General features: G+C 36.8%; 1 protein-coding gene across 1 annotated transcript in view; it reads right to left on the bottom strand.

The window, feature by feature from the left end:
- Positions 1–8,091: 8,091 nt before the first annotated feature.
- Positions 8,092–26,721, bottom strand: part of LOC121425848 (integrin alpha-8-like) — a 73,488-nt gene continuing 54,858 nt past the window's right edge. Inside the window, exons 17-28 of the mRNA XM_041621929.1 lie at positions 21,697–21,840; positions 20,937–21,001; positions 19,859–20,006; positions 18,743–18,832; positions 18,248–18,327; positions 17,671–17,760; positions 17,197–17,302; positions 15,706–15,867; positions 14,747–14,968; positions 13,298–13,399; positions 11,387–11,515; positions 8,092–9,711 (exon numbers count right to left, since the gene is read on the bottom strand). Of these exons, the coding sequence (XP_041477863.1) occupies positions 9,586–9,711; positions 11,387–11,515; positions 13,298–13,399; positions 14,747–14,968; positions 15,706–15,867; positions 17,197–17,302; positions 17,671–17,760; positions 18,248–18,327; positions 18,743–18,832; positions 19,859–20,006; positions 20,937–21,001; positions 21,697–21,840 (1,464 nt within the window). The 3' untranslated portion in view covers positions 8,092–9,585. The remainder of the gene's footprint in view (positions 9,712–11,386; positions 11,516–13,297; positions 13,400–14,746; positions 14,969–15,705; positions 15,868–17,196; positions 17,303–17,670; positions 17,761–18,247; positions 18,328–18,742; positions 18,833–19,858; positions 20,007–20,936; positions 21,002–21,696; positions 21,841–26,721) is intronic.

The following is a 26,721-nucleotide window of genomic DNA, read 5'->3' as shown; positions in this document are numbered from 1 at the left end:
AAACACTTTTTTCTGCAGGTTGTCAAAAAATAGGGGGGCCGGGGCCGGCTCGGCCCCCTCCTGGATCCGCGCCTGCACTTATCTTTGTAGAATAATGAAATCGCCGCTCAATATCGATAATTCTGATGATTGCTAAAACATGTGAGGGTGCCGTGGCCGAGTGGTCTAAGGCGCCTGGCTATACATGGAAAGTCCGGGGTTCGATCCCCGGCTACGACACCTGTGCTCTTTTATCCTGCATTCAAATAAATGGAAATGCTTCACGCATTATTTGTAACTAGGTGTGTACTTGTTTTTTTTTTTTTTTTTAAAAAAGCATACGTGGTACAGTGTGTTATAATATTGCCTCAAAAATACCTGACATTTGATGGAATTCTGTGCTTATATCGCTCATTTCTCAGCACTTTTACCATTTTCTTTCACAGGGCTATTTGGCAAATATTTTTCATTTATACAAACAAACACTTCGTTGGTAAAATTCATTGCATTCTGATCGAACTAATTTTCTGATCGTTACCACAATTGGTATTTATCTTTAATTCCGAACATTACGTTTAATACGTTAAACCAATTAAATGAAGTTATACTTTAGTCTGTTAAATGTTTTTATGTTGTACACTCATGCCCCGAGAGGGGATCGATAGTGTGAATAAAATGTGAATCTAAATCAGGGGTGGATCCAGCCTCCGCCAATAGGGGGAGGATGATTTCATTTTTCACCCATATTTTCCCAGATCGGCCGCCCAAGGTTGATATTTGTTTATTTCTTTGAATTGGTTGTCCCAGTAGCGTAATGATTATTAAAGTTATTTTCTAAGTCTTCGCCTCATCTTATTCACTCACCTTCCTCCTCTTATGTTTCCCCTTCTTTTTCTCCTCTTTTTTTCTTTCTTTCCCCCTTTTTTGCTCCGCCAATAGGGGGGGGGGGGCGGGCCCTATGTAAATGTAAATCCAACCAAGAATTGGGTCTATACAACATAATGTCTAAAGGTCGGGGGCGGATCCATGACAGGGGGGGAAATTAGGTTCGCTTTCAAGGGGGGGGGGCACTCTTCTGTTTTGGCTGCATTTTGCATTACAAAGTTTAATTGTGCCTCTCATAATGGGGGGGGGGGTAGAAAGGTAACGGAAATTTGAGGATGCTGATTCATTCATGGCATACAATATTCAAATAGACGACCACAATTTCGTAAATATCCAGTCCACGCGCATGCGTACTCTCATTCCGAAGACGCAAGTCATGAATTTTGGGGAAAATGTTTTTAACCCCCCCCCCCCCACCTGATCACGAATTCTGCGAGAACACAACTCTGCTTTCTCATGAATATTGATTTCGATGCAGAAGCAGCAATCGGGATGCGCACGCATTTGGTCAAACAACGAAAAAAAAAGATTAATATTAATCGATGACAGTCGTTTTTAACACAATCGGACATTGATGTCGAGGGACATGGAATCGCTTATCTGGAGAACCCCTCTCAAATTTCCGAGTTTTTTCCCACTCTTTCAACTGTATTTCCTCCATTTTTTTTTCTCACCCTTCCTCTTTTTCCATCCCAATATTATTTTCTTATTTCTCTCTATTTCCCCTTCCTTTCCTCTCCCTTTGACTTCTTAGTTTTCTTTTTCCTCTTTTCACAATCTCTTTTGGTCCCGCTTCTTTACAACATAGAGATAAAGAAAATTAAGAGACAATATGTTATCCTGGGGAAATTGTTGCCCGTCAAAAATTTTTTAGAAACTATTTAAAACAGTTTCTAATAAATCTTTGTAAATCTTTGATCTATCAATGCCTAATAGTTTCAAGCTGTTCCGGTCATATTTATTTTATCATTCTATTTCCTTCTGTTTTTTTTTGGAGGGGGGGGGGGGCTCTCGACACTTGTTTGAGATGCGAGTAATAATTAATATTCTAAGTCGACGTGAATTATACGAATGGCTTGGGCCTACGAAACGAAAATATGTGGAATCTTATTTTCCCACCTAAAACATCATGAATTGACTCTCTTCCAATTGCAAAAAAGAGGTTTTCATGTTTATTGCAGCAAATTCGTAAGATCAGTAACGATTTATGACATGTGCGTGATTTTTTTTATTAAGCTACCGTGGCTTTATGAATGCACCAGAACTTCCATTATAGATGCGAACCACCATGACCACAGTTCAGAACAGTGACGCGAAATCTCGATCCAACAGTCAATATGAACATGATGAAGGCACACATTTGTTTTGGTCGTAGAGGGAGCTATTTAGAATAAATTCTTCGGCCTTTCGACAGAAATTAAGACTTGCAGGAAAGACGAACAAAAGAACGGTGGCATCAAAGGGCCTTTGATGGCGACCGTTCCTTTGAAGAGAAGGGAACGTTGGGCGGGAAAGCCGAAGCGAAAACCCGGATGCGGGAAGAACGATGAAGAACGGTGCATGGACTTTTGACAAGCTACCTTAATTACCCCTGTATTGATTGAGCTCTATGGGCGGGGTCATATCCGGTCCCGTTTCACTTTCAGCCGCCATTTTGTTCACTTTCGCAAGCCTCCGAGTTCGATTCAAAGTGATCAACAGATTGTACCCCAAACGACTATACTATGACTTGGATCGCAGATCTCAAGCAAACAAGCACACTTTGATGGATGTGTGACAACGTACGTAGGCTATGAGAAGTCGTTTTCTTAACGCATTCATTTGATATCAAGAAGTGCCTTCTTTTTAAACAACTCAAATTATTCTCCGCATAAAGAATTTAATTCGCGATATTTCATATTGTCAAGAAATGCGATGCTTGATATAAAGAATGGAATGCTTGATAATAATGAGTGGGATTGAAGGAGAAAACGACTGGCCGCACGTATAAAGTGCGTCGGTGTGCGCTGGCTCAGACATTTGGATGTGACCGCCCGTTGGCCCCCTTTATATTGAATACGATTGTAACGTAAAAAGTGAGTTGTGTGCGTTTTAGATCATCGCATGCGAAGGTCGCCTTTTAATCCCTTTTGATCAATAAAGATACTGAATTTTATTCTCCACAGCGTCTATCCGCAGCGTGCTATTGACTTTCAAGGATGGACAAAGTCCACAGAAATCGTGCAATAAAAGTAACACACAATAAAGTACATATGTGATCCAGTGACACAAATGAAACATACTAAAACCGACTGATAAGTATCTTTATGAGTAAGTAATAACTGTGATCGGTTCGGAGTCATATTTCGTTGATGTGACTAAGGCAATCTATATTTCAATGGAACTCATAATTCGTCCACCAGGGTCCCGTCTTACAAAGAGTTACGATTGATCCGATCAATCACAACTATGGAAAGCCAGGAACGTCAACATCTAAAATGCATGTTTGTTCAAAATATGATTTTTTTTTGGGGAAATTCAATGTGTTTCTTTTCATTAACAAAGGACATTATGCAATCTTCCAGGAGATAACAAATGACATTGTTGGATTTCCGTATAATTGAGATTGATTTTATCAAGTTTGGATCAATCGTAAGTCTTTGTAAGACGGGGGCCTGGAGTAATTCATTTGACAATATATCACCTAAAGACATTTGTTAAAATTGTAAATATCTTATAAAACAAAGTCACATCCTCGATATCTGTGACATAAAAAATATCATTTAATGATGATTCTACGCAGTCTGGTTGTAATGTATATTGAATGAAATGGGGTTGGCAATGCCGGTCTCTCTATTTTCACTTTGATGACGTATTATTTTCAGGTGCAATTGGGGACCCCCAAAAAATCAACGAAATCGCTGCTAGAGTCATACCAATTAAACCCACTGCAAATTGACCGTTGATACAACAATCGAGATAAAAGTGTATTTTGTTCGATAGCAGTGCAATCGTCGAACTTTAAAATCATCCCTGTTTTCAACTATAATATTGTTGCAAACGGAAAGTGAAACCAGAAGAATGATTTCCTTCTTACTCCATTAAATCATAAATGTACACGATGTGAGACAATGTTTGATTGAATAAATCATTGCACTTTCGAAACAGGAAGCTGACATCCTAATAAACAACGTGCGTCCCTGATGAACCACGGGGAAAGTCACGGATGAAATGTACGAAGCTTCCGAATTGCACATCTTGCGTATAGTCTGCAGGCACAGACCCTGATTGGAAGTTTGATCAACAAGCGTGTCTCCACGCAAATAATAGCACGTACAAAAACTTGCGCTTTCGATTCGACGGCCTTCAATATACAAGGCATGAGTAGGCTCACATTCAGAACCTTAACACGAGTGGGGGGTTTGCACCGCAGACTACGTCTTGCGCACGGTTGGCTAAAAGTTTATAACTCCTCCGTGAAATGCGAATATTTGTTATTTATCGATACTCGTGTCTTTGGCATAGCAAAACGTTCGCAAGCTCCGTGACTCTCCCGCTAAATCGATGCTAAACATTCGAGAGAATTAGATGTCCCATCATTTTGTGAGCTCTATATTTGTTCATGAACGCCATGACAAACGGACTGATCAGATCATCAGGGGCTAGCATCACACTCGTCCAAATTGGACCTTGGTGATTGGAAGTTCTCGTTCCCAAATCAAACATAGAGGGTACATGACTGCCAGTACTCACTAATCAGCGCCAATCCACTCATCTTCCCTCCTCACCTTGGTTGGTGACGAGGAAAGACGATTCAGTGGATTGGAGCTGATTAGAGAGTGGCAGTTTGGGAAAGAGAACTTCCAAACATCAAGGTCCAATCTGGACTAGCTTCATGCACGTGTCGGATGGACACTGGACTAAATGCAGACGCATGAATTTGCATGCGGAAACGTTGGTCTGCTTGCAAAAGATTATTGTCTTGATTGGCTTTCCATCGATGTCGAGCTGAAGTACACGCTTTCATAAAACGTGTCCCGGTCTTCACCGTATACACCCGATATAACACCCAAAGATAATCAGACTTTTCGGGAAGCTTTAGGCTCCGCCCAATAACAGAACCTTCGGTCCTTGTGATTGGGCAGATCTCAATAGAATGTCACGTGACATCACGTGAAGCTTAGCCGATTGGATGCAGCGCGATCTTCTACTAATTTCTTTCCCCGATAGTCGGGGCGCGGTGTAAATTCACACAAGGCGAAAGACATAACTTCTTCTTGATTTCATTTTGCTTGTAATCTGAAACTTACGCAAAGGCTGTGATATTTTCGTTTCAAAATAACCAGATTTACATTTTGTCTAAAAAAATATATTAATTTTTGTAAAAAATGCAAATCTTATAAATTTTATCAAATAAGAAAAAGAAGATCTGTTGCGATTCATATCAGTCCTAAAAGAGAAATCTCTGGGGTACCAGATTGAATTTGATTAAGGTGTTACCGGTCTAATTTTTCATAACCTACTGATTGATTTTTATTTTGTCTTATTTAACTGAACATTTGGTTCATAAATGAACAGTTCATTAAACCATGTAAATGACGTAGACACCATGGTTATGGTGGTGTTAGACCAAATGGATAATAGACAAAATGGTAAATGAGCTAAATTACAGAATTTTGTTAGAATTTATAGACGAAATAGGATTAAACCATGAATCCCAACTGAAAGTAGACAAAGTGCCTGTATACCAACTTTCCTCCAATCAGGGGCCCGTCTTACAAAGAGTTGCAATTGATCCGATCAATCTCAACTATGGAAAGCCAGCAAAGTCAACATGCATGTTTGTTCATTTTTTTTTATAGATATGAATGTATATCCATGAATTCACTTATTTCTTAACAATTTGGTGTGTTCTTCTTTGTTTACAAAGGACATTTTGCAAACTTCCTGTAGAAAAAATATGACACACTGACCGATTTCCATTGAGTTACGATTGATTGGATCATCGTAACTCTTTGTAAGACTGGGAACTGTAGTACCATTCGAGGAACCCTTGATTTTGATTTACGAACAGGGTAAATGTATTGAAAATGTCCGTCAAATGACAAAGAACAGCTGAGCGGTCCTTGTCGAAAATTGTGCACCGGAACAGCAGTTTTGTCCCAATGAAGTTTCAAAGGTGACCAAACAAATTTCCAATATGTCGTTTGTCCAGCATCAAAGAGCGATTTGTTGTTTAGGTTAACCTAACCTATTTTCAACAAAGACTTATTTGCTGTTCTTTGTCATTTGACCTGCATTTTCAATACATTTCCTCTCTTTTGAATGCTCCGTATGTTGCTGAGCGGAAACTCCCTACCAACGCCGATGACAACATCATTGGTGGTAAGATTCTTGGAATGAGGCCCTGAGTCAATGAAAACAATTACCAACGACTTCGTCTTCCGCTCATGTTATGAGGAAGTTTTATTGATATTTTGATAACAAATTACGATTATTGCACTCAATAATTATGAACAGTAATATTTACATCAGAAGTACGGTAGAAAATATTTATACACTTCTATGTACAAAAGTCATAATACTTTAAAGTTGATAACTACAGGATACTGTGGCCAATTGTGAGTGGTAAGTCTCGTTGGAGTGTGTGCGATGACTTTCGCGTTTATGGCCGACACCATAATTTTAAACAATTTTGAAATATATATTTTAAAATTAGTATTCTACTATTGATTTAGAATGCACATAAGAGTATATAGTAATATAAAAATGATGGGTAAGCATTGTACACAATCAAGCAGTTATAGTGGGTTATGTTTCACTATACATAAAAGTTGAAATGAACTATCAAAATCACTTCGGGCAATAGTTTTTACTATTGCCCCCATGGACAGCCATTATTTGTTTTATAAACTAATTATTTTTTTAATGTTACATACATGCCCTTTCATTGGTCCCGCTGTATAGTCACCTGGGTATTGTAAAAAATACAAGCAATATGACCTGTATTCCGGCTAACTTAGACAATGGACCATGGTCTAACTATGTGCTAAAATTGTGAAAATCAAAAGATGACCAAAAACAAAAAACAAAAAAAATTATATGTACGTTTTTTTATGTTAACTGTGCTCTTCCTTTATTCTATAATGGTGAAAATTATTATCTTGTTAATCATTCCCAGACCGTTCAGCAGTTAAAGAAAAAAAATCAGCTGATAAATTGAACCTCTATACTGTTAAATATTTATGTCATGATTGGCTACCCATTTCTAAACCACAACTTCAAGCCATCCAGTTTTAATTAAAAAGGACTTCGGAATACGGGTCTGTATATTCAACGAAATTCATGAAGCAAAAATCTAGTCTAACATAAATCAGTCGGCAAACATCAATGATTATACGTATGAAATTTTAACAACTATAATAATCTACCAAAGTAGTCATGTTAAAAGAGGAGGTCATCAATTAAACAAGCAAAACATGAACTTTGACTACAATTCAAAAGAGAAGTAATATCGGAATAAGAAGGCCGATTTATGTAACATAAATGTGAGATATGCTAGTTACACCTCAAAGGGAATTGAAGGATGTATTTTTCCAATAAAATGATTTTTAAAAATTCTTCTGAGCTATTTCATGTAGTTACAAAATTTTGCGTGAAACGAGATAATATATAAAAAAAAAACTAGTATAAAGGAAAGAAAGAGCGAGATGTTTATACATTATTAATATTACTTAATATCGGAATCAATAAATGAATTTAAACGTGAGAAAAAATAAAATGTGACATAAAGCATTAACATTTAATTAATTCATTATTTTATTTTTTTAAGAGTTCGGTGGCTTTGCTGACTTAATTCTTTCACATAAATGCCTTTATAAGCAGTTGCTGACGTTCAGAAAAATCTCCACAAATTCGATGAATAATAATAACGATAAAAATGTTTACGCCCACTAAGTGAAAAATAAAACATGTCATCATAAATACGAATCAATATGGCAAGAAAAGAAATATTTGAGCAAAATTGCCAAAATCTTGTATTATTATAAGGATATAAAAATGTAATCTATATACAAGTTCTTTGAGAAAGGTTAGAAATCTAACAGTTCATTTCAGTTAAAATATAACATTTCGCTTTTATATCAAATTTTTAAAAGTATATCAGGAAGGAAGATTGATTTGACATTGATTCTCTTATAATCCAGTGTACTGATCATGTTGGAAGGATATTAGTTTTTTGTGAAAGGATATAAGTTGTACAACCAAGGATATTTTAATTGCGAAATACCAGATGGAAGTTTTCAATTGCAAAAGTATTGATTTTCTGAACGAAAATGTCCCCACCCCTTGCAAAATCTTGGATCCGCCCCTGAGCCTTGATAATATTTTGTATTTATGCAAAACCTCTTCATATAACATGGACACTTTTAAATTTTATTGTCTGCTATGATCCTGGACCTTCCTGCATATGAAGTAAGAATTATGGACTTTTTAGATCATGATTACAGAAAACCCGATTTAATCATTATTTTGGGTCATTTGTTCTACAACACAAATACAATGAAATAAATATTATTTCTACTCTAAATTTTGTAAGCAACGATTCATGCAGGAAGGCATGCCATGGATCAAAGAGAGAAAAAAAAAGAAAAAAGGGTGATGCAACACTTCCACAAGATGTTTTAGTCCATATTGGATACCATTTCTTCTGTTGTCCGGTCTTCAAAGTATCCGATATCCAAACCGATAACGACCCGTTCCCATGAAATGCACAAATCTGAATCAATCTGATTCCGGGTATTTGTATAGGCTGTTCTTTGTTTTCATTACCGAACGCATCTCTTTTACGCGTGCTAAGTAGGCAATATCCTATGAAATGCATATGTATCCTTTTCAAGTCTTTTCAAGACAATTATTTCTGTTCCCCGGATTTCCAATAACCCGTTTTCAGATTCGAATTTGACCCAATCCCAAAAAATTGCGTAAATCCAAATCAGTCAGATTTGGAATAGTATCAGCAGTCAGTAAATGTATCTTTATTGCGCCTTCAAAGTAGGATATAACTCTTTCAATATGTATGATTATGGACACCATATTCGAGCCGATTACATAATCTTATCTGGTGTTCAGAATACCTGAATTTCAAGCCAAAGTTGACCCAATCCCAGAAAATGTGCGAATCTGAATCAGTCTGATTTTGGATGATTTCGGTCCATGTTTTTGTATATTTATAAAAAAAAATCAATAAGGTTTATGAATTATACAATAACATATAAACTTCAGCCATGATTATTATTAACCTCAACGCCATCACCATACCATTCAAGTTATTAAGGAACAATAATGCGAATAGTATCATACATATGGCCAAAAATATCCACCTGATATTTTACAAGAGATTTCATTCAATTACATTACATTTGACACAATTATTTCACTTCCAGTATAGCAGTCATTCCATTTCATTATCATGAGCATTAATTTGGCAAGTAGAAACAAATTGGAAGCCATTTCGGAAAGACTCGAAAAGTTATTGCAGATTCCAATATATTTCAAATGCAATATATTACTATATCAATGTCACACAAAAAAAAACATTCAAAGGATTTCAAGCTATTCTATCTGTATGAATATCTACATCTCGAGAAATGGCACTCAAAGATGTAACGTTTTTGGTATCAGCCTTTTAAAGACAAAAATACAAAGAGTAACTTCGCAACACGACGGTGCGCAGAATTAATATCAATTTGGGATAGACCGACATGATGTGTATCTGTAGGGGTCGTACTTTTGTGATCTTGATGGTTCGGGGTGTCCTATTTTCTTCCGCTGTTCCGGGGTGATCTTTTTCCTCTTGAAGAACCCAATCTAGAGAGAGGGAGAGGGGTTAGAAAAGGTATAACAACTACCATTACTCTAAGGAACAGATAAAGAAACATGCAATATCGACTAATCGGTCTACCGAATTAGCAAAAAGTTGGTGAGAATTTTCAGGAAGGTTATGAAATGACTCTACAAAGCAATCTTCATCCTGTTAAATATTATAAATTTTGATCAAACGACTTTTGCAGATGATTTAAGGATTATACCTTTCATTTAGTCGCATTTGTATAAATTAAATTTTGATTTTATATAAATTTACCTAGAAAATGCATCAATGTTTAAATGTTCGCAACATTGATACAAGAACAAACGTTGCTACAAATTATAAAACAATGTTTTCAGAGCAACAAAATTTGGTCCATTGTCATTTATTGGTCTACAATTATCTCGAAAACGAGATGCTTATATCACAAGGTTCCCTCTCCAAATTATTGGTCTACTATTTTGGAGGGTTAGTTTGTTATTTTGTCACACACCATCAAGCATAATGTTAAAACTAGAAACGGTGCTCTGTGAGTCCAGGTAAAGTAATTCTATGCTCAAAAACTTGCAGGTGAAATCTACATGCAAGGCATTCCGATAAAAATCTACTAATATATACACGAGCATCTACTAGTCGCACTATTGATTCATGGCTAGTATGGACAATCTATAAACATGGACGAGTCCCTATTAAAGTTTAAAGCAATTAAAGGCTGAAGAGCAGCAAACCATGCTTTTATTTTCTCAAAGTACCTCAGCCACATCAACTATTTCGCTAGAGATGGATTTAGGTGCAACAAAAACCTGATGATAGCTAATCTATAATAAAAAGTATATGATATTGGTTAATATTTTGATGTTGATTTGTATAATGTTTAATATATATATCGTGTAATCTTCTGCGTGTATCATATAATATTCTAAATTATTTTGTGCGAACAAATTGAATTTCCATTTGTACTCGATTGCAATTGGACAATAAAAATATCTGAATCTGAATATTTGCAAGATTTAAAATCTCATTCAAATTTCAGATGGGTGGGGCAGATGCGTACTTGTGTGCATGTTCTTGTTATGTATGTATATGTGCTAAATAGAGTAATAATCAAAGAATCCAAGTGTTATTTTTCTTGTCAATCAATTAGATACATCCACCATATAATTATCTTCCCTCATTAAAATTTACATATTTGTCTATGTTTCATTTATCACAGGAAAAGTGCTGTTTAAGATTTTATACAACGCTGTTTATTATATGAAGCTTACAGTATTTGTTTAATCGTTTATACATTCATGTTTAATTTACTAAAAATTAGATATTGAAAATTAAACCTTGTAAACACTTGTTTAAACTGTTTAAACAATTACTGTAAGGTTCATATAGTAAACAGCGTTGTATAATTTTTTTTTACTGAGTAGTTTATGCAATTTTACCACCTCCTTCAAATCACAACAAATCATTTGATCCGATCGTCAAGACATGCTTATTCAAAAAACCAACAAAACGAACAAAATTTGTGCATTACTAAACTGAACTATAAATGAAACTGAAACTGAAACATTCCATATGAGTATTTCAGTTAATGTCACGACATTTCAACTTATAACCGGGCTTATAACCATTACATTCTCTGAATTTCTTTCTCTCTTTTTTCTTTTTGTTCATTTCCTGTCTCACCTTCCATAAAATAAGAATTAAAAGAACAACAATAAGGAGTCCCACAGATGCGGCTACTATGTAGATCCAAATGGGAATGTGAATCGTCCGGTCGTCCTCTTCCACATATTCCGATATTTCGGTTGTTATCTGGTGAAAAAAGGGGAAAATAAAAAGAAATGGGGAGAAAAATAGTATTGGTGATAATGGTGTTGTTTTATAGTACACGCCATGCACCCAAAGATGCTCATGGCGCTAGCCCAGCAACAGTTCTCTTGTACGGTCGTACACTGTAAAATCTGTGGTGTTAAAACTGACACCAATTGGTGTTTCTGTTTCTGTTTCTGGTAACTCCCGTAGGAATTCGGCAGGACAGCATTTTTTGCTGGTAAACGCCAAGCTGGTATATAACCAATTACCTTGGAAACATTTTACGTCTAGGTTAATCAGTCATCAGTCAGAGAATTACATTGGCTCCCTGTCCGTTCCCGGATTGTATTCAAACTTCTAGTTTTTGCACACAACTGTTTTTATAAAATTGCCCCGTCTTATTTACTCGATTTAGTTTCATATTACCAGCCATCCCGAAATCTTAGATCAAGCTCAAAAGCATTATTTGTTGTTCCCTCTGTCTTTACAAAGTCATATGGTGAGCGTGCTTTTACTCATGCCTCTGCTGTCCTCTGGAATGCTTTACCGAATTCAATGAGATATCAGAGTGATTTATGTACATTCAGGAGATCCCTCAAAACATATCTTTTCAATGCATAAAAAACTAACTTTGAACTAATGGTCCAATCTAAATATCTCGATTACTTTATTCTTATATACCTTTCACTATTTCTTCTTTAAGCGCATAGGGACATGCTATGCTATGTGTGATGCGCTATACAAGAATTGAGCATTATTATTATTATTATAGTGGCTGACGTAATAGACGACTCTTGGGCCTTTTTATCAAAGTGGAGACAATGGCAGAGTTGGGATTCAAACTCACAACCTTGCGATTATGAGTCCAATGCTCTAACCACTGGACCATGCACACGACCCTGTGTTAATAGAGGACCACACCCTGAGGTGTTAAAATTGCACGCTAGAGATTGAACATAACACCAAAGAGTGTAAATTTAAAAACCAAACGTGCTGTAATAACACCTATAGGTGTAAAACTAACACCACCAATTTAACACGGTGTAAAATAACTGGTGTGGTCCTCTATGTGCACCGGTTAACACCACAGTTTTTGCCGTGTATACATACAGGAGTGGGAGGGAAAGACAAAGAAAGTGCAATTTTTCATGCCACACTGATTTCCACATCTATTATGATGCTACACTCGACCTAGGTACCATCATAAATTTGTTCGTAAGATTTGTTAACAAAGATGAATGCTGATTGTGTTTGAGATGAAAAAAAATGTGTGTTTTTTATAATTACATAGGGCAAAATTAAAGAATAGGCCTACTGTTATTTTAACAAGACACATTAAATTATCAGTAATGCAGTAACATTTTCATTAAACTGCCATAAAATGGGGTTCATAATTTGACCAAATATTTTCCTCTTTATTACCTGTAAGGTCAGGTGGCACTTGTTAAATCCATTCACAATATAAGCCCTTGGTGAAGTCATTAACTGCTTTGGCGGTATTCCATAAAACAGTTCATAATTTGGAAGGACAAGTTAATTGAGAAGAATGTGATCTATTTCATAAAACACGTTAAATGGGTTTTTAACTCACTTGTTTGGCAACTCTGAAAACATCGATGTCTCAAAGTTTTTTCTCACTCTTTCGTCTTGTCTCCGTCTCTCTCCACATCTCTTTATTCACCACATACCCTTTATCATTCTGTCTTTCCCATGCTCTCTCCAAGTCTATCATCGTCTCTCTTTCTCCATAATAACCACAACTAATAGTTACATGAGACTTACCGTGTAATTAGAAACAGGATTATCATCAAATTGAATGGTGTAGTAACTACCCTTGGCTACAGCCGAGGCTCGAGATGATATCCTCAAATCTTTGATGTTTTCCTGATAAAATAATGACACAAAGTAGAAAGAACATTGAAGTTTCTTCAAGGTAAGCATGATACATGATTGCTCCCCAGGTAGTGTAGGGAGCGCATTCATAGGGAGCGCATAGGTGGAGCGTTGTGGCCCAGTGGATTAGTCTCCGGACTTTGAAACAGGGGGTTGTGGGTTCGAATCCCAGCCATGGCGTAAATTCCTTCAGCAAGAAATTTATCCACATTGTGCTGCACTCAACCCAGGTGAGGTGAATGGGTACCTGGCAGGAATTTATTCCTTGAAATGCGTGTGCGCTGTAATCATAGTAATTACGGCAGCCAAGCTACAGCTGGGGTAATAATATCCAAGTCCTTTGGAAGCGCATAGAGACATTATTCATAATTGTGATATGCGCTACACAAGAACTGTATATCATTATTATTATATGCGGGTAAGCCAGAATCTTGGAAACTACTTATCAACTATATTAATATTAATGAACCTCATTTCAGTTTTGGACTAACAAACTGTGGAATATTGCATCATACTATATTGACGGATTAACACACTTATGGAGTAATGCTACAAATGTTCGGATCAATATATATCGTTTCTCAATTTCAGACTACTGGACATCTTGGTATGTGCAACTTGCATGACTCAGAATATTGAACCTTTGGGGCACTGGCGTAACTAGGATTTTCCAAAAGGGGGGCTAACTTTTTTTGGAGGATATTTCGTCCGCGAAAAAAATTGACAAGCAAAAAAAAAAGGTCTTCAACCCCCCAATTAAAAAAGGATTTCTTACAAGAAAAAAATTTGATAAGCAAGCCAAAAAAAAGGTCTTCAGGTTCAAAATAGGGGGCACACTTCTTTTTTTAATTAATTTGGCTTCTCAAAGGGGGGGGGGGGCACGTCCCCTGGATCAGTTGTGACTCGTCAGGGGGGGGGGGGGGCGGCAGTCCGCCCCCTGCACCCCCGTTAGGTACGCTAGTTCTTTGGGGTAATGAACCCTCGGAATAACTGATATTCATAATAAGAAGTATATTTGAAATGAACTGCAATATCCCGGGAGGTTTAGGTTAAAAATAGCATTGCTGACATTGTATGTATTGGTCAATACAGTGGAGCATTTTATGAATAACTGATATTTTATCTGCCAGATAGTTTATCTGAAAAAGTCTCTTTCATCCGACAGTTGCCTTAGTATCAGTGCTTCTCAGCCAATCAAAATCATGGAAAGTTGTTGGATCCTTGTCAGACTAAAAATGTTGATGAAATTGTCCCCAGATCATAAAAAAATCCTTTAAATGGTAGTTCTTGATAGGCTATAATTTTCTAAGGAGTTAAGCAAACATAGCAGAAAATTACCTGGAGTAACGTATTCATCCATAACCTTGATTTGACAGTAATAACGACCTCCCCTTTCGCTGAGCTCGTGGCCAGAAGGCTGTCCAGTCTACACGTTATGGTCGCGCAGTTACCGAGGGAGCAGCATTGCAAATGGCGCGACATGAGCGACCGGGTGACATCCCTGCAATACGATTGGTCAGGATGAAAACCTGTGTCCTCGTACATTACACCCGTTCGCATCTGAATAAATATGTTGAAATAAAAACAATAAAAAATAAAATTAAATTTTGCAAAGGCAAATACTAACTGATAAAGCAAATACAAAAATAATTCAAACTTAAAAAAAAACAATAATAATAATAATTCAAACTGTGCTGGAGATAATTATGTAAAAACAACCCACAAAATTACATGAAATTAGAGATCTCCAAAAATGATGGAATGTAGCAAAAATAATGAGATAAGCCCACACACAAAAAAATTTTTTTTGAAGGTTATGATCTTATGCAATGTTCATGATTTACAGGTGTAGGCGTATCTTCCACATACAAGAGATTGTGAAAAATTCAAATCATTTTAACAACATAATCATAAAAGGGTAATTGTTAACATTTTTTTCTTAAGTGGTGCAAATGTGGACAAGGGGGCGTTTCATGAAAGGACTTGTTGGACGGTTTATCCGACAAGTCCCATTTTATCCGACAGTTACCATAGGAAGGGTGCCTCTAAGCCAATCAAAATCCTGGAAAGATGTGAGACCTGACAACTTGTCGGATGAAAATATTGATGAAACGCTCCCCAGGACTAGGCAATTATAAAACAACCATGCACCTGTGAAAATTCAATAACAATTTGCAATGGAATAAAATCTTGAATAAAATAAAATTCACCCCCATATACACCTCACTATAACATGATGTTAAGTCTCACATAACACCATCCATACATATTAACAAACCACACATAATTAATCTTACCGGTAATTTTGCTGGGCTCACGTATGCGTTGACAGTGCACATTTGACCATTGTTCATGGAAGCCTTTGTGAGGAGCAGCAAAATGCTGCCATTATTCGTGAATAGAGGCCATTCGATATGGACGGTAGCTGGACCAATATGAGATGGGCCTTTATTAATAAGCTGAATGCAAAAATAAAGACAAAATATACCATTTAGCATGCACAGTACATAGAAAAGTATGGTATCCAATTTAAATAATATTTTTGTTATAATAGAAAAAGATTATCTAAGTCGGTAAGAAGAAACTATCAATAGATCTTTAATGATTTAAACCCCCTAAGATAATAATGATATGAATATCTGTAATGCAAAAGTATGGCGAAGAAAAGAGAGGAAGAAAATAATAGAAATGGAAACCTAATGTACTGAATAATTGATCTTGAAATAATTGCAGTTCCTTTGTAACCTTTCTACTGATGCCCAATGCAGAGGTCATGGAATGGAGCTAATCATTAAAAAATACTTAGTTTTTACACGTTTGTACTTTTTCTTGGGGGGGGGGGGGGGCTGAAGGCTTGCCCCTTTGTTCTGCGGCCTCGGCAACATATAACGCCTGACTTCTAAATCCCAACAACTCGTTCCTACAAGATTTCTTGTGGGCAAGAAACGATGTGCAATATTGTGACACAATTCATGAATGGCAGATTTATGACAGATATTTTAGATTTGCTTGCATTATGTATTGTTTGATTGAACAATTCTACCTAAATATCCTTTAATTATCTCGGTGAAATGACAAATAGGAACTTAAAAGGACATTTCAGAAAGGATGCACAATGTCTTTCAAAGACATACACGTTTGTCACAATGATAAGCTGCAGCATTTGAGTTATAGAGTCACACCAACAAACCTGACTAATGGTATTTTTTTAAAAAACAAGTGCACACCTAGTTACCAATAATGCATATAGCATTTATATTTATTTGAAAGCAGGATAAAAGAGCATTACGGGCACAGAATGCCGCGGCCGGGATCGAACTCCGGACTTTCCATGTACAGCCACGCGCCTTAGACCACTCGGCCACGGCACCTCTACTCACCAACGGCACATCCACATCATTGGTAATCGATTTGGTCATTGGTAATCGATCTGGTCAATCAGGGGGCCCTGTCTTACAAAGAGTGGCGATTGATCGGATCGATCAAAATTATTCACAGCCAGCGACGTCAACATCTAAAATGCATGCTTGTTCAAAAATGTTTTCTAGATATGTTGTAAATTACATAAGTTCATTGTTTTCTTGACAATTTGGTGTGTTCACCATTGTTTGCAAATGACATTTTGAAAATTATATGTAGAAAAAAATCTCGAAAACGATGGATTTCCATAGAGTTACAAATGATTGGATAAATCTTAACTCTTTGTAAGACGGGCACTGGAGTGTTTAACTGTTTTGTCTGTGTTATTACTGAAACAGTGTGCAAATTCACAAGAGTTAGATAGTTACCGAGAAATAATGGCTGACTTCAGGCCCAATGTCATCGTAAGAGTTGATGCTCCGATCAAGGGGATATTTCTCAGGGTGGAAAATTACTTCTTGAGGATTAGATAACCTAGAAAAAAATTGCAAGATATAGTTTGCCTGAATAGAGAGAAGACATAGTACATAGAGAGAGAGAGGGGGGGGAGAGAGAAAGGGGGATGGGGGGATAAAAGTGGAATCGAAGAAGGCAAGGAAAAAAGGTTTTCTACATGTTCTATATAAACATGATATGACCCACTGTTTAAGCCTATTTTTAAAATTTATTTCATGGGTTGAATTTGAATTTAAATTTGAATACCCCTCCCTTCACCAAAAAATACCGTGCTCTCTCTAGAAATCTGCCCAGATCTGACAGTGGTCTCTCATTGGCAACCACCGCTTCAAAAAAGTTTTTGCTGTTTTTTCGTGTTTTATATGTATAGAAGAGTATTTACTCACCCAATCAGTTCCATAGAGGCATCTATCTCGACTGGTATAAGAATATCCATTTGGTTGTCTCTCCTTGTGTTTTCACGTTCCGCCTCAACACTATACAAATCAAAAACACAATAAAGTCTATGCTGTCAAATTCTTTCACATATTCCTTGGTTTCTTCCATAATACCACATTTCTCCATTCGATTTTTATACATATAGTTTGATGACTTATTCATTTATCTAGTAATTTATCCATATAAAGGATATGTTTGTGAATTTAATTATGTATTCAATTAAAGTATATATTTATCTGTTCATTTAATTATCTATTAATTTACTTACTGAACTATGTATGTCTTCATTCATCGTTCATTTGTTCCTTTGTTAAATTGTTTATCCATCCATCCATCCACTCATTCATTCATACATTCATTCATCCATCCATCCATTCATTTATCTACCATTCGCTTCGTTCTATAGGTCTGAAATCACAACAAAATAGCAAGTCCTATAGATCCAGTTCGCACAAAATTTAGCAACCTGACCTATAACATTAATTAACCAATAATGACCAATGCATTGAATAAAACATACATTACCTTAGAACCTGCATGGAAAAGGTCAAGAGGTCAACTTGTCCCGACAGGTTCACGTTCTCGAATTCAACGCGAAGTTTAAGCTACAAAAACACAAATTATAAATAACATTTGTTAGAAGAAAATAGGTGAAGTAACCATTCACTTGTAAGATATCTTCATTATCATCAACAAATAAAATCTGAGGATCGAGGGACATTTCAAGAAGTTTGTCGGTAATTTCCAGTGACAAATGCCATAAGCTCCTACAAATCCTTCACACCTGATTGGCTGATAGCAAACTGGTGATTAAAATCAGTGAAAATACTTTTCATGAAAACACCCCTGCTTGGCTCAACACTAAAAAAATGTCATAAAGAGTGACAATCAACGATGATAATGTTAACAATAAAAAAAAATAATTCATTATAAATAGCAAACCAAGCCCGGTAATAGTTTCATGCTTTATTTCTCTCTGAGATATTCTGATCTTTTTTTCCGAGGGATCCAGTGACTTACTTCTGAATCAGCTGGCAGGGGATTCCCCACAGAGCACGTGACTAAAGAAAGTTGTAGGTCATTGGAACAGGAAGAAATGAAATCGTGAGTCTGAAATAGAAATGGAGAGATAAACATAAACATGATTAAGTTTTGGAGGAGTCTGCGTCCGTGAATTATTTAGAAAGAAATGTAGTTTCTAACACATGCTGCAAAAACTTTCTCAACCTCATTTGCTGCAACACCAAGACCATTATCACCGACATCACCATCTTGATCACCACCAACTTCATCACCATCATCAACAACAACACCATCATCATCATTATCATCATCACCATTCCACCATCATCATTACCACTATCATCATCATCACCATCATGATCACTAAAAACACGACCACCACCACCATCATCGTCATCATCATCATGATCATAATCATCATCACCATGATCATAATCATCATCACCATCGCGATCAATAAAAACACCACCACCATCATCATCATAATTATCATCATCATCATCACCATCATGATCACTAAAAACACCACCACCACCACCACCATCATCATCATAATCATCATCACCATCGCGATCACTAAAAACACCACCACCATCATCATCATAATTAACATCATCATTATCATCATCATCATCATGATCACTAAAAACACCACCACCACCACCACCGCCATCATCATCATCATCATCATCCCACCACCACAATTATCATCATCATGAATCTAATTTCATTTATTCATTTCCCATTTCAAACACTTATCCAACATAAACAAAATCTAAATGCAAATGCAAACAAATTATATATATATATATATATATATATATATATATATATATATATATATATAGTTTTTTTTTTTTTGGGGGGGGAATAGTGACAACAATACGATTGTTGAATTTAAATTGTACGGATGTGCAAAATTGCAGCATCAGCGTGCAAAGGGTTAAATTGTAAATCAAATGTTGCCTTCAGTGCAATACATCCATTTATCATAAAATTAGATTTAGTTTGAATTAATCAAAAATGCAAAATGAAATATAGTTTACTTTATATATAGAAAAAAACTTTATATACAAAATTATACATAAACTAAACATAGTATATAAGGCTCACCAATCGCAGTTGTTCAGCCTTCTTAAAAACAAGCTCTGTAGGGGTATGAATCCTGAGTTTAGATTGGTACGCATCCTCGCCGTGGTTTGTGATGGTGATGATCATAATTATGTTCTTTCGGTCTCCAACGAATAACTTTTCAAGATTCCTACAAAGATATCAAAATGTAAGTTATCTTTTGTACCTGGGATCAGTGATGAATCCAACATGAGGGAGGGGCGAGTCACAGAATGGGGGGGGGTAGCAATCCTCTTGAATATAGAAAATAAGCCCCCACCCCTGGATCCATAATTGTAAGAGTTTTTTTTTGTGTGTGTGTGTCAGATTTTTTCAATGCATGGGAAAATACTAAATCACGTTGCACTCGTCCTAGGTGATGTGATTAGGTAAATTAGTTGGAAGAAATTCCTTGAATGCTTGAGTGTCTAGGCAGCCTAGCTAAAGCCGGCGTAATATTAATAGCAGAACCCGCATGGAGAACAATTTTTGGAACTGAAGTGGCTACCCTGGGTATACATGTTATTACACTAATTGTCATTTCTATTATCATTGATATTATTATATCTTCGTGTAATCAAAATACTCTCAACATCACAGATAGGCCCTTCACTCACTAACAAATGTGTTAGTAATTACATTACCAGACAGTCTGATAACTTTTATTTGCCTTATTTCAAATATAACTTCTCACGAACTAATAATCGAATATGTTGGTCCCTCTCTCTGGAATAGTTTACCCAATTATCTTGCCCTTCACTCAACTCTTTTAAACGAAAATACAAAAAGAAAAATCTTAAAAACTCGTGAATTGTTCCTTAAGCCGGTTTGCTTTTTGTGTGTTTTCCTAGCTTACTTCTATTTTTAATACTTTTTGTCTGTTTATAAACGTTTGGGATTTGCCTCTGAAAGGCCGCTGGCCTTTGTTAAATTCCACACATCTGTATTCTCTGTATTTTGTGTGATCTCATGTATATGTTTTTTACCCCTGTAATTGTATGCATTGTCTTTTTATACACATGTGAAATAAATTTGATTGAATTGAATTTTCTAGTAAGGGAAACAAAACAAGTGTACTTACTTTGTGACACTAAGTCTCAGGTCTGGCACACATGTAACATTTTGGCAATTTCTCAGGATTGGAACCTATGAAAATACATGGGAAATATGAAATAAGAGTGTATTTGAAATCTCAAGAGCCGTGGTATAGTGGTTCTGACTCTCTCCTTGTAAACAGAGGGTCGTGTATTCGAATCCCACCGCGGTCTAGCGTCCTTTGTCAGGGCGTTAATCCACACTTTGCCACTCTCGACCCAGGTGCTAAATGGGTACCCGGTAGGATGCGAAGGATATTGTATGTTTGAATTTGCCAACGCCATAATGAGGCAGCGATGAATGCAAGGAATGCTCACCAGGGAGCGGAAATCATCATTATCATTACTTTTATTATTATTACTAACATTCTAAAAAGAGATATGGCATTTCCATAATTATAAAAGTCTACCATCCTAAATGTGAGAACTCCCTGAAACGATTTCTCGCTGTTGTAAAGTGAAGTAAGAATGAAGGAATCTGGGGTTGAACATACGTTTGTTTATAATTACTTTACAGAATTGATTTTGAATAAGATATATGTCTAACTATCAATTCAAGAATGGAAGTCAAAGAGTGTTCAATGGCACCTGCCAGTCCCCGGAAACAGACTTCAGAAGGTCAAGCATATCTTCAATTGGAATGATAATCAATGCTATGATTGTGGGCATTAAGTGAAGACCAATATTTGGTACATAGTTAATATCTTGCTTTCTTTTGTTCAATAATCACATAAAAAAAGGTCTTACTGTCAGAGATGCCGAGGCAGGGATGTTGTTATTGAGTATAGGTTGTATATCAGCTGGTTCTAAGACAGTTCCGTTGAGCTGGTCTGTGATGAGGGTGTAGTTGGCCCGCATGGTGATGGGGGTGAGTTTGTCCTGGATGGAATTCTGATGAAAAAAGAAAAGAAAAGATATTTTATCGAATTCTTATGCAAACAATAACCATTGTATCAAAAGATTAACCTCTTGAGATTGAGTCACAAAGTTACGACGAATTACTTGGATTAATTAATTATTTATTTATTTATTCAATTATTTATTTATGTATTCATTTGATGTTTATTCATTTCTTTCTTTCTTTCTTTTATTCGTTTAATAATTCACTAAATTGTATATATTGATTCAGGTACAAAAGATCAGCAAAACCTCTGAAAAAAGATTTACAATTGTAACAAATAACAATGACATCATACATTTAAATAAATTCAGAATTTGAGTTATTGTCTAGGCAATGCTTAATAAAATATATTAACAAATATTTAGACATAAATGATAACATAAAAATGAATGTTTAAAGTTATCATAATGGACAAATAGATATAAACTACATTTTTTATGATTTATTTACTGATAAAAGCAATTGAAGTGAAAGTGATTAAATGAATAGGAACAGTATAGGAACTATGAATTTGAGTGAAACAATAAATAAAGTATAAAAGTAAATAAATATATAAAGTAAACAAATAAAGAAAGTAATAACGTGTGTAATTATTCACGGCTAACAAAACAACAAGAACAAGTGAATTGCGATTTGTCGTGGCTTTAATGAAAATAGAGATGAATGTGCATCTTTACCAATTCTGCTTTTTGTGTACAGTGTATGAATATCATCACATATACATATACCGATAATGTCTGTAACCAACCGATACCCTTGTTTAATAAGCTCCTCGGAGAGGGGTTAAACCCCCGGCTAGAAGGCCCCCCTCGTAAGTTCTTCAATGTTTAAAATTCATGGCTGTTTTCCCACTGGTTCCCTGCTAGCCGGACCGGAATCCCAGCACAGCTATTAATTATGAGCTATCGGTGGATTACAGATGACATAAATATAGCATATAGAGATATATGAATGCCCATGACTATAGACCAGCCTGCCCGCCTTTAAGATCAGGTCAGGCTAAGATTAAACTTTAAGCATGACACAATTATTTCAGTTTAACAGCGTTCTCAAACATTTGTATGTACAAATAGGTCCCCCTCACCTAGGTAACGAGTGGGGACCTGCAACTTACATAATAACATAACATAATTGATTAAAATCCACATGCCTGCCCTGGCATGGAAAGGAAAAAAGGAGGTACTTTAATAATGCGCCTCTTACTGAAATCATGCCCCCAGAACTTCAACTGCTTGTTTTTCAACAACACACAAGGCGTCAACACTCCTCCCAAAAACGAGTAAGGGCGAAAACCCGCCTGCCCACTGGCCAAAATAGGACAGGAGGATAAAATTCCCTTACGGCCCACTTATGCACGACGATCGTTGTTAGGATTGGTGTGCGACCAGGTCAAACACCCTCGAATTTGGATTCGTGTTACGCTCTTCTATCAGCCTAGGCTCTGCCTAGATTCTGAAATTAACCATGAAAAGTATACCATCACCCTCCAACTACTTCATACACCATTCATTATAGAGTATCATATAGATTCAACAAATACAACTTCCCTGGAAAATATAAATGCAAAAGTACTTGTACCCCCCCCCCCCCCTAATCACACTTTGCCAAGATCAACTACTGCTGGTATTCAAGCCAACTATAGGTATCCAATTTTCATCCCACTGAAAATATTGAGCCCCTTAAAGGAACTTTAATAAAGGAAATTGAATTCAGAAAGAAATTTGTTTCACCAAACGAAATTCACTAATATGGCCATACTCTGGCAAAGGGAAGCAAGGTACGAAAGTATCACTCGTTGTAAATGACCAATGCGTGTTCGTCATTAACATATACATCAATGCAATTAAACTAAATAATATTTTCTTCAATATCTTTCCCCAAAACGATCATTTCTTCACAATTTCTGCCTGAACGGGCAGCACACAACAGATATTTAAAAACCATAACTCAAATCTGACTGATGCGTGAGCTGCTTCCTATACCAAAGGTGGGCAGTATTAATAATAAATACACCATGACAAAATTACCATACAAATTCACATAAGTATACCAACATACTACGCCTAAAGACCTGAACATTCGGCTGAACTTGAAGAAGCCTAAAAATTGGGACAATACTTCCGTCTAATTCCTAAGGAGTCCGATGCAGACCCGAGAAATAACTTTATCTGAAATGAAGCCTATGCAATCTTATCAAACATTTCTTCATATATAATGCTCATGGTAGAGGAAAATAAAACATACATAGAAATTATGAATTCATAAACATTTCTTCTCAAATGACCTGAGAAAATTATAATTTCAATCCCCAGATTTTTTCTATAACCATCCATAACTTGGATTTTTATGACAACTCACATGAACGTTTGAGGCATAACCTGCTTCATAGTAATTTCGAATTGACTTCTTCCTTGCAAACAAAAACTAAATAAACAAAATAACATTAAGAATGCACAAGGACAATAAATACACAACCATATCCATAATATGCAAGAATCCCCCCACGATATATATGTCAACATCCCCCTTAATTATAACTAGAGGATGGTAATGGGGAGGAGGTGGGAATTTTGTAAGCACGCTTTACACATGCACCGTCATCTCTCTTCATTGAAAGCCAAACGAAAATGAAGCATTCCCCGCACTTTTATCCGCGCATAGCTCAACCGCGGCAAATGTCTGGCATTGTGCCCAAATTCTTTGGCGCGGGCGCCAAAAAGCGCTGCCCCGCCCTTTACGGGTCGGGTCACGAGCCCTTTCTCGGGCAACCACGCCCCCTTTCAAAATCAAAACAAACTAAAATGTGTATTTTGCTAGCCCGCTAATAAACCATTTTAAATCGTCAAGCCGTCTTTAAAATCCATTATTCACGGCTAACAAAACAACAAGAACAAGTGAATTGCGATTTGTCGTGGCTTTAATGAAAATAGAGATGAATGTGCATCTTTACCAATTCTGCTTTTTGTGTACAGTGTATGAATATCATCACATATACATATACCGATAATGTCTGTAACCAACCGATACCCTTGTTTAATAAGCTCCTCGGAGAGGGGTTAAACCCCCGGCTAGAAGGCCCCCCTCGTAAGTTCTTCAATGTTTAAAATTCATGGCTGTTTTCCCACTGGTTCCCTGCTAGCCGGACCGGAATCCCAGCACAGCTATTAATTATGAGCTATCGGTGGATTACAGATGACATAAATATAGCATATAGAGATATATGAATGCCCATGACTATAGACCAGCCTGCCCGCCTTTAAGATCAGGTCAGGCTAAGATTAAACTTTAAGCATGACACAATTATTTCAGTTTAACAGCGTTCTCAAACATTTGTATGTACAAATAGGTCCCCCTCACCTAGGTAACGAGTGGGGACCTGCAACTTACATAATAACATAACATAATTGATTAAAATCCACATGCCTGCCCTGGCATGACCAGAAATACCCAATTATTCTTGGAAAATACGTGTTTCAGGTGGCCTAATTGCCAAATTACCGCCAAACGAGAATATATAATTTATTTATATATGATCGACCGCCAACAAACACGTCAAAATTTTACTCGTATCTACCAAGATATTCAATAAATCTTAGCAACCATTACAGGATCATTCTACTAGTATTCACCAACGTTATCATCCTTAGTGCTTTTACCAGGGGGGGGGGGGGGGTACCAGGGAACATTGCTCATTCCTCCATTACAATGTATATCTAGGTTATCCATAACTGACCCCAACATGATTTAATGCATGCATACATTGAACGTAAATGCATGAGCAGCTAAATAACAACAAATGATACATTATGAAAGCATAGACACACTGGTGAAACCGGCTCCAGACCAGCCAAAACCCTTATTCATACTATCGGATCGGACGGTCTGGAGTCGGTCACGCCGGAGCGACTAAGGTAAAATGTATAAATACATACTCAACGAAGATATGAAAGACCAACTTTTAACTCACTGATAAATCTGTCCAACCCTTCATCGGCCAGATGTAGGCCATCAGTTCTGTACAGCGAAATGTCATTATGGGATATTGATGGATGCGGTATGGCTTTACCATGAAATCTTGCAGCTAAAGCCTTGGCGTACCTATTGGCCGCCCTTCTCTTTAAGTCCAATTTACCTTGATCTCCTGTACAGCCAGCGGGGTACCAAACCCTCTCCAAAATGTCCGACCACACTATTTGAAATTTGTCCTTATTGGCGTCAAAAAGTCTATACGTCAAACTAGCCAGCTTCTTCTTGGACAGTGCCTCAATGTCATTCGTTCCTACATGCAATACTACTACTGAAGGCTTTGGTTCACTCCGACCCATCTTATCTAACCAATCGCTTACCCCTTCAATTCGTAGCCCCCTTTTCCCCAACCAGCGGACCGACGTTCCAAGTCCAAGGTCAGCCTCGCCGGTGTTCTTCGCCCTGCGATGTGCCCAAAACACTATCGAGTCCCCTATGATCCACACCACAGGTCCTGTAATAGAAAACAAGAAAAGAGGGCTGGGCAGAATTTTGAAGTATGAAAATTTCCCCCTGAAAGGTCTGCTACCCTTCACCACCCCTTCATCACGGGGTTTTCCCCTCCAAGATACAATGTATGTAATCACATTTTTGACCCCTCCCCTTAATCCTGAAAGCATTGATATTAAACACGTCATTATACCGTTGTAACATTCTCTCTAAAAAGCAGAATGCTCGTAATTGTGTGATATCATTAAACCCGCACTTACTCATTCAATATTAAGCCCAGAGTTATTTTGATGATACATGTATATTGATATCAACATGTACAGGGGGGGGGGGGGGGGGGGGGGGTCGTTATGATCAATCTGATGTTCCAAACACCTTCCAATCAATATAGTACT

The sequence above is a fragment of the Lytechinus variegatus genome, chromosome 13 (assembly GCF_018143015.1).
Source record: "Lytechinus variegatus isolate NC3 chromosome 13, Lvar_3.0, whole genome shotgun sequence".
NCBI lineage: Eukaryota > Metazoa > Echinodermata > Echinoidea > Temnopleuroida > Toxopneustidae > Lytechinus > Lytechinus variegatus.
Note: the sequence above shows the minus strand (reverse complement) of the source record. Positions and strands in the feature narration are given on the sequence as shown.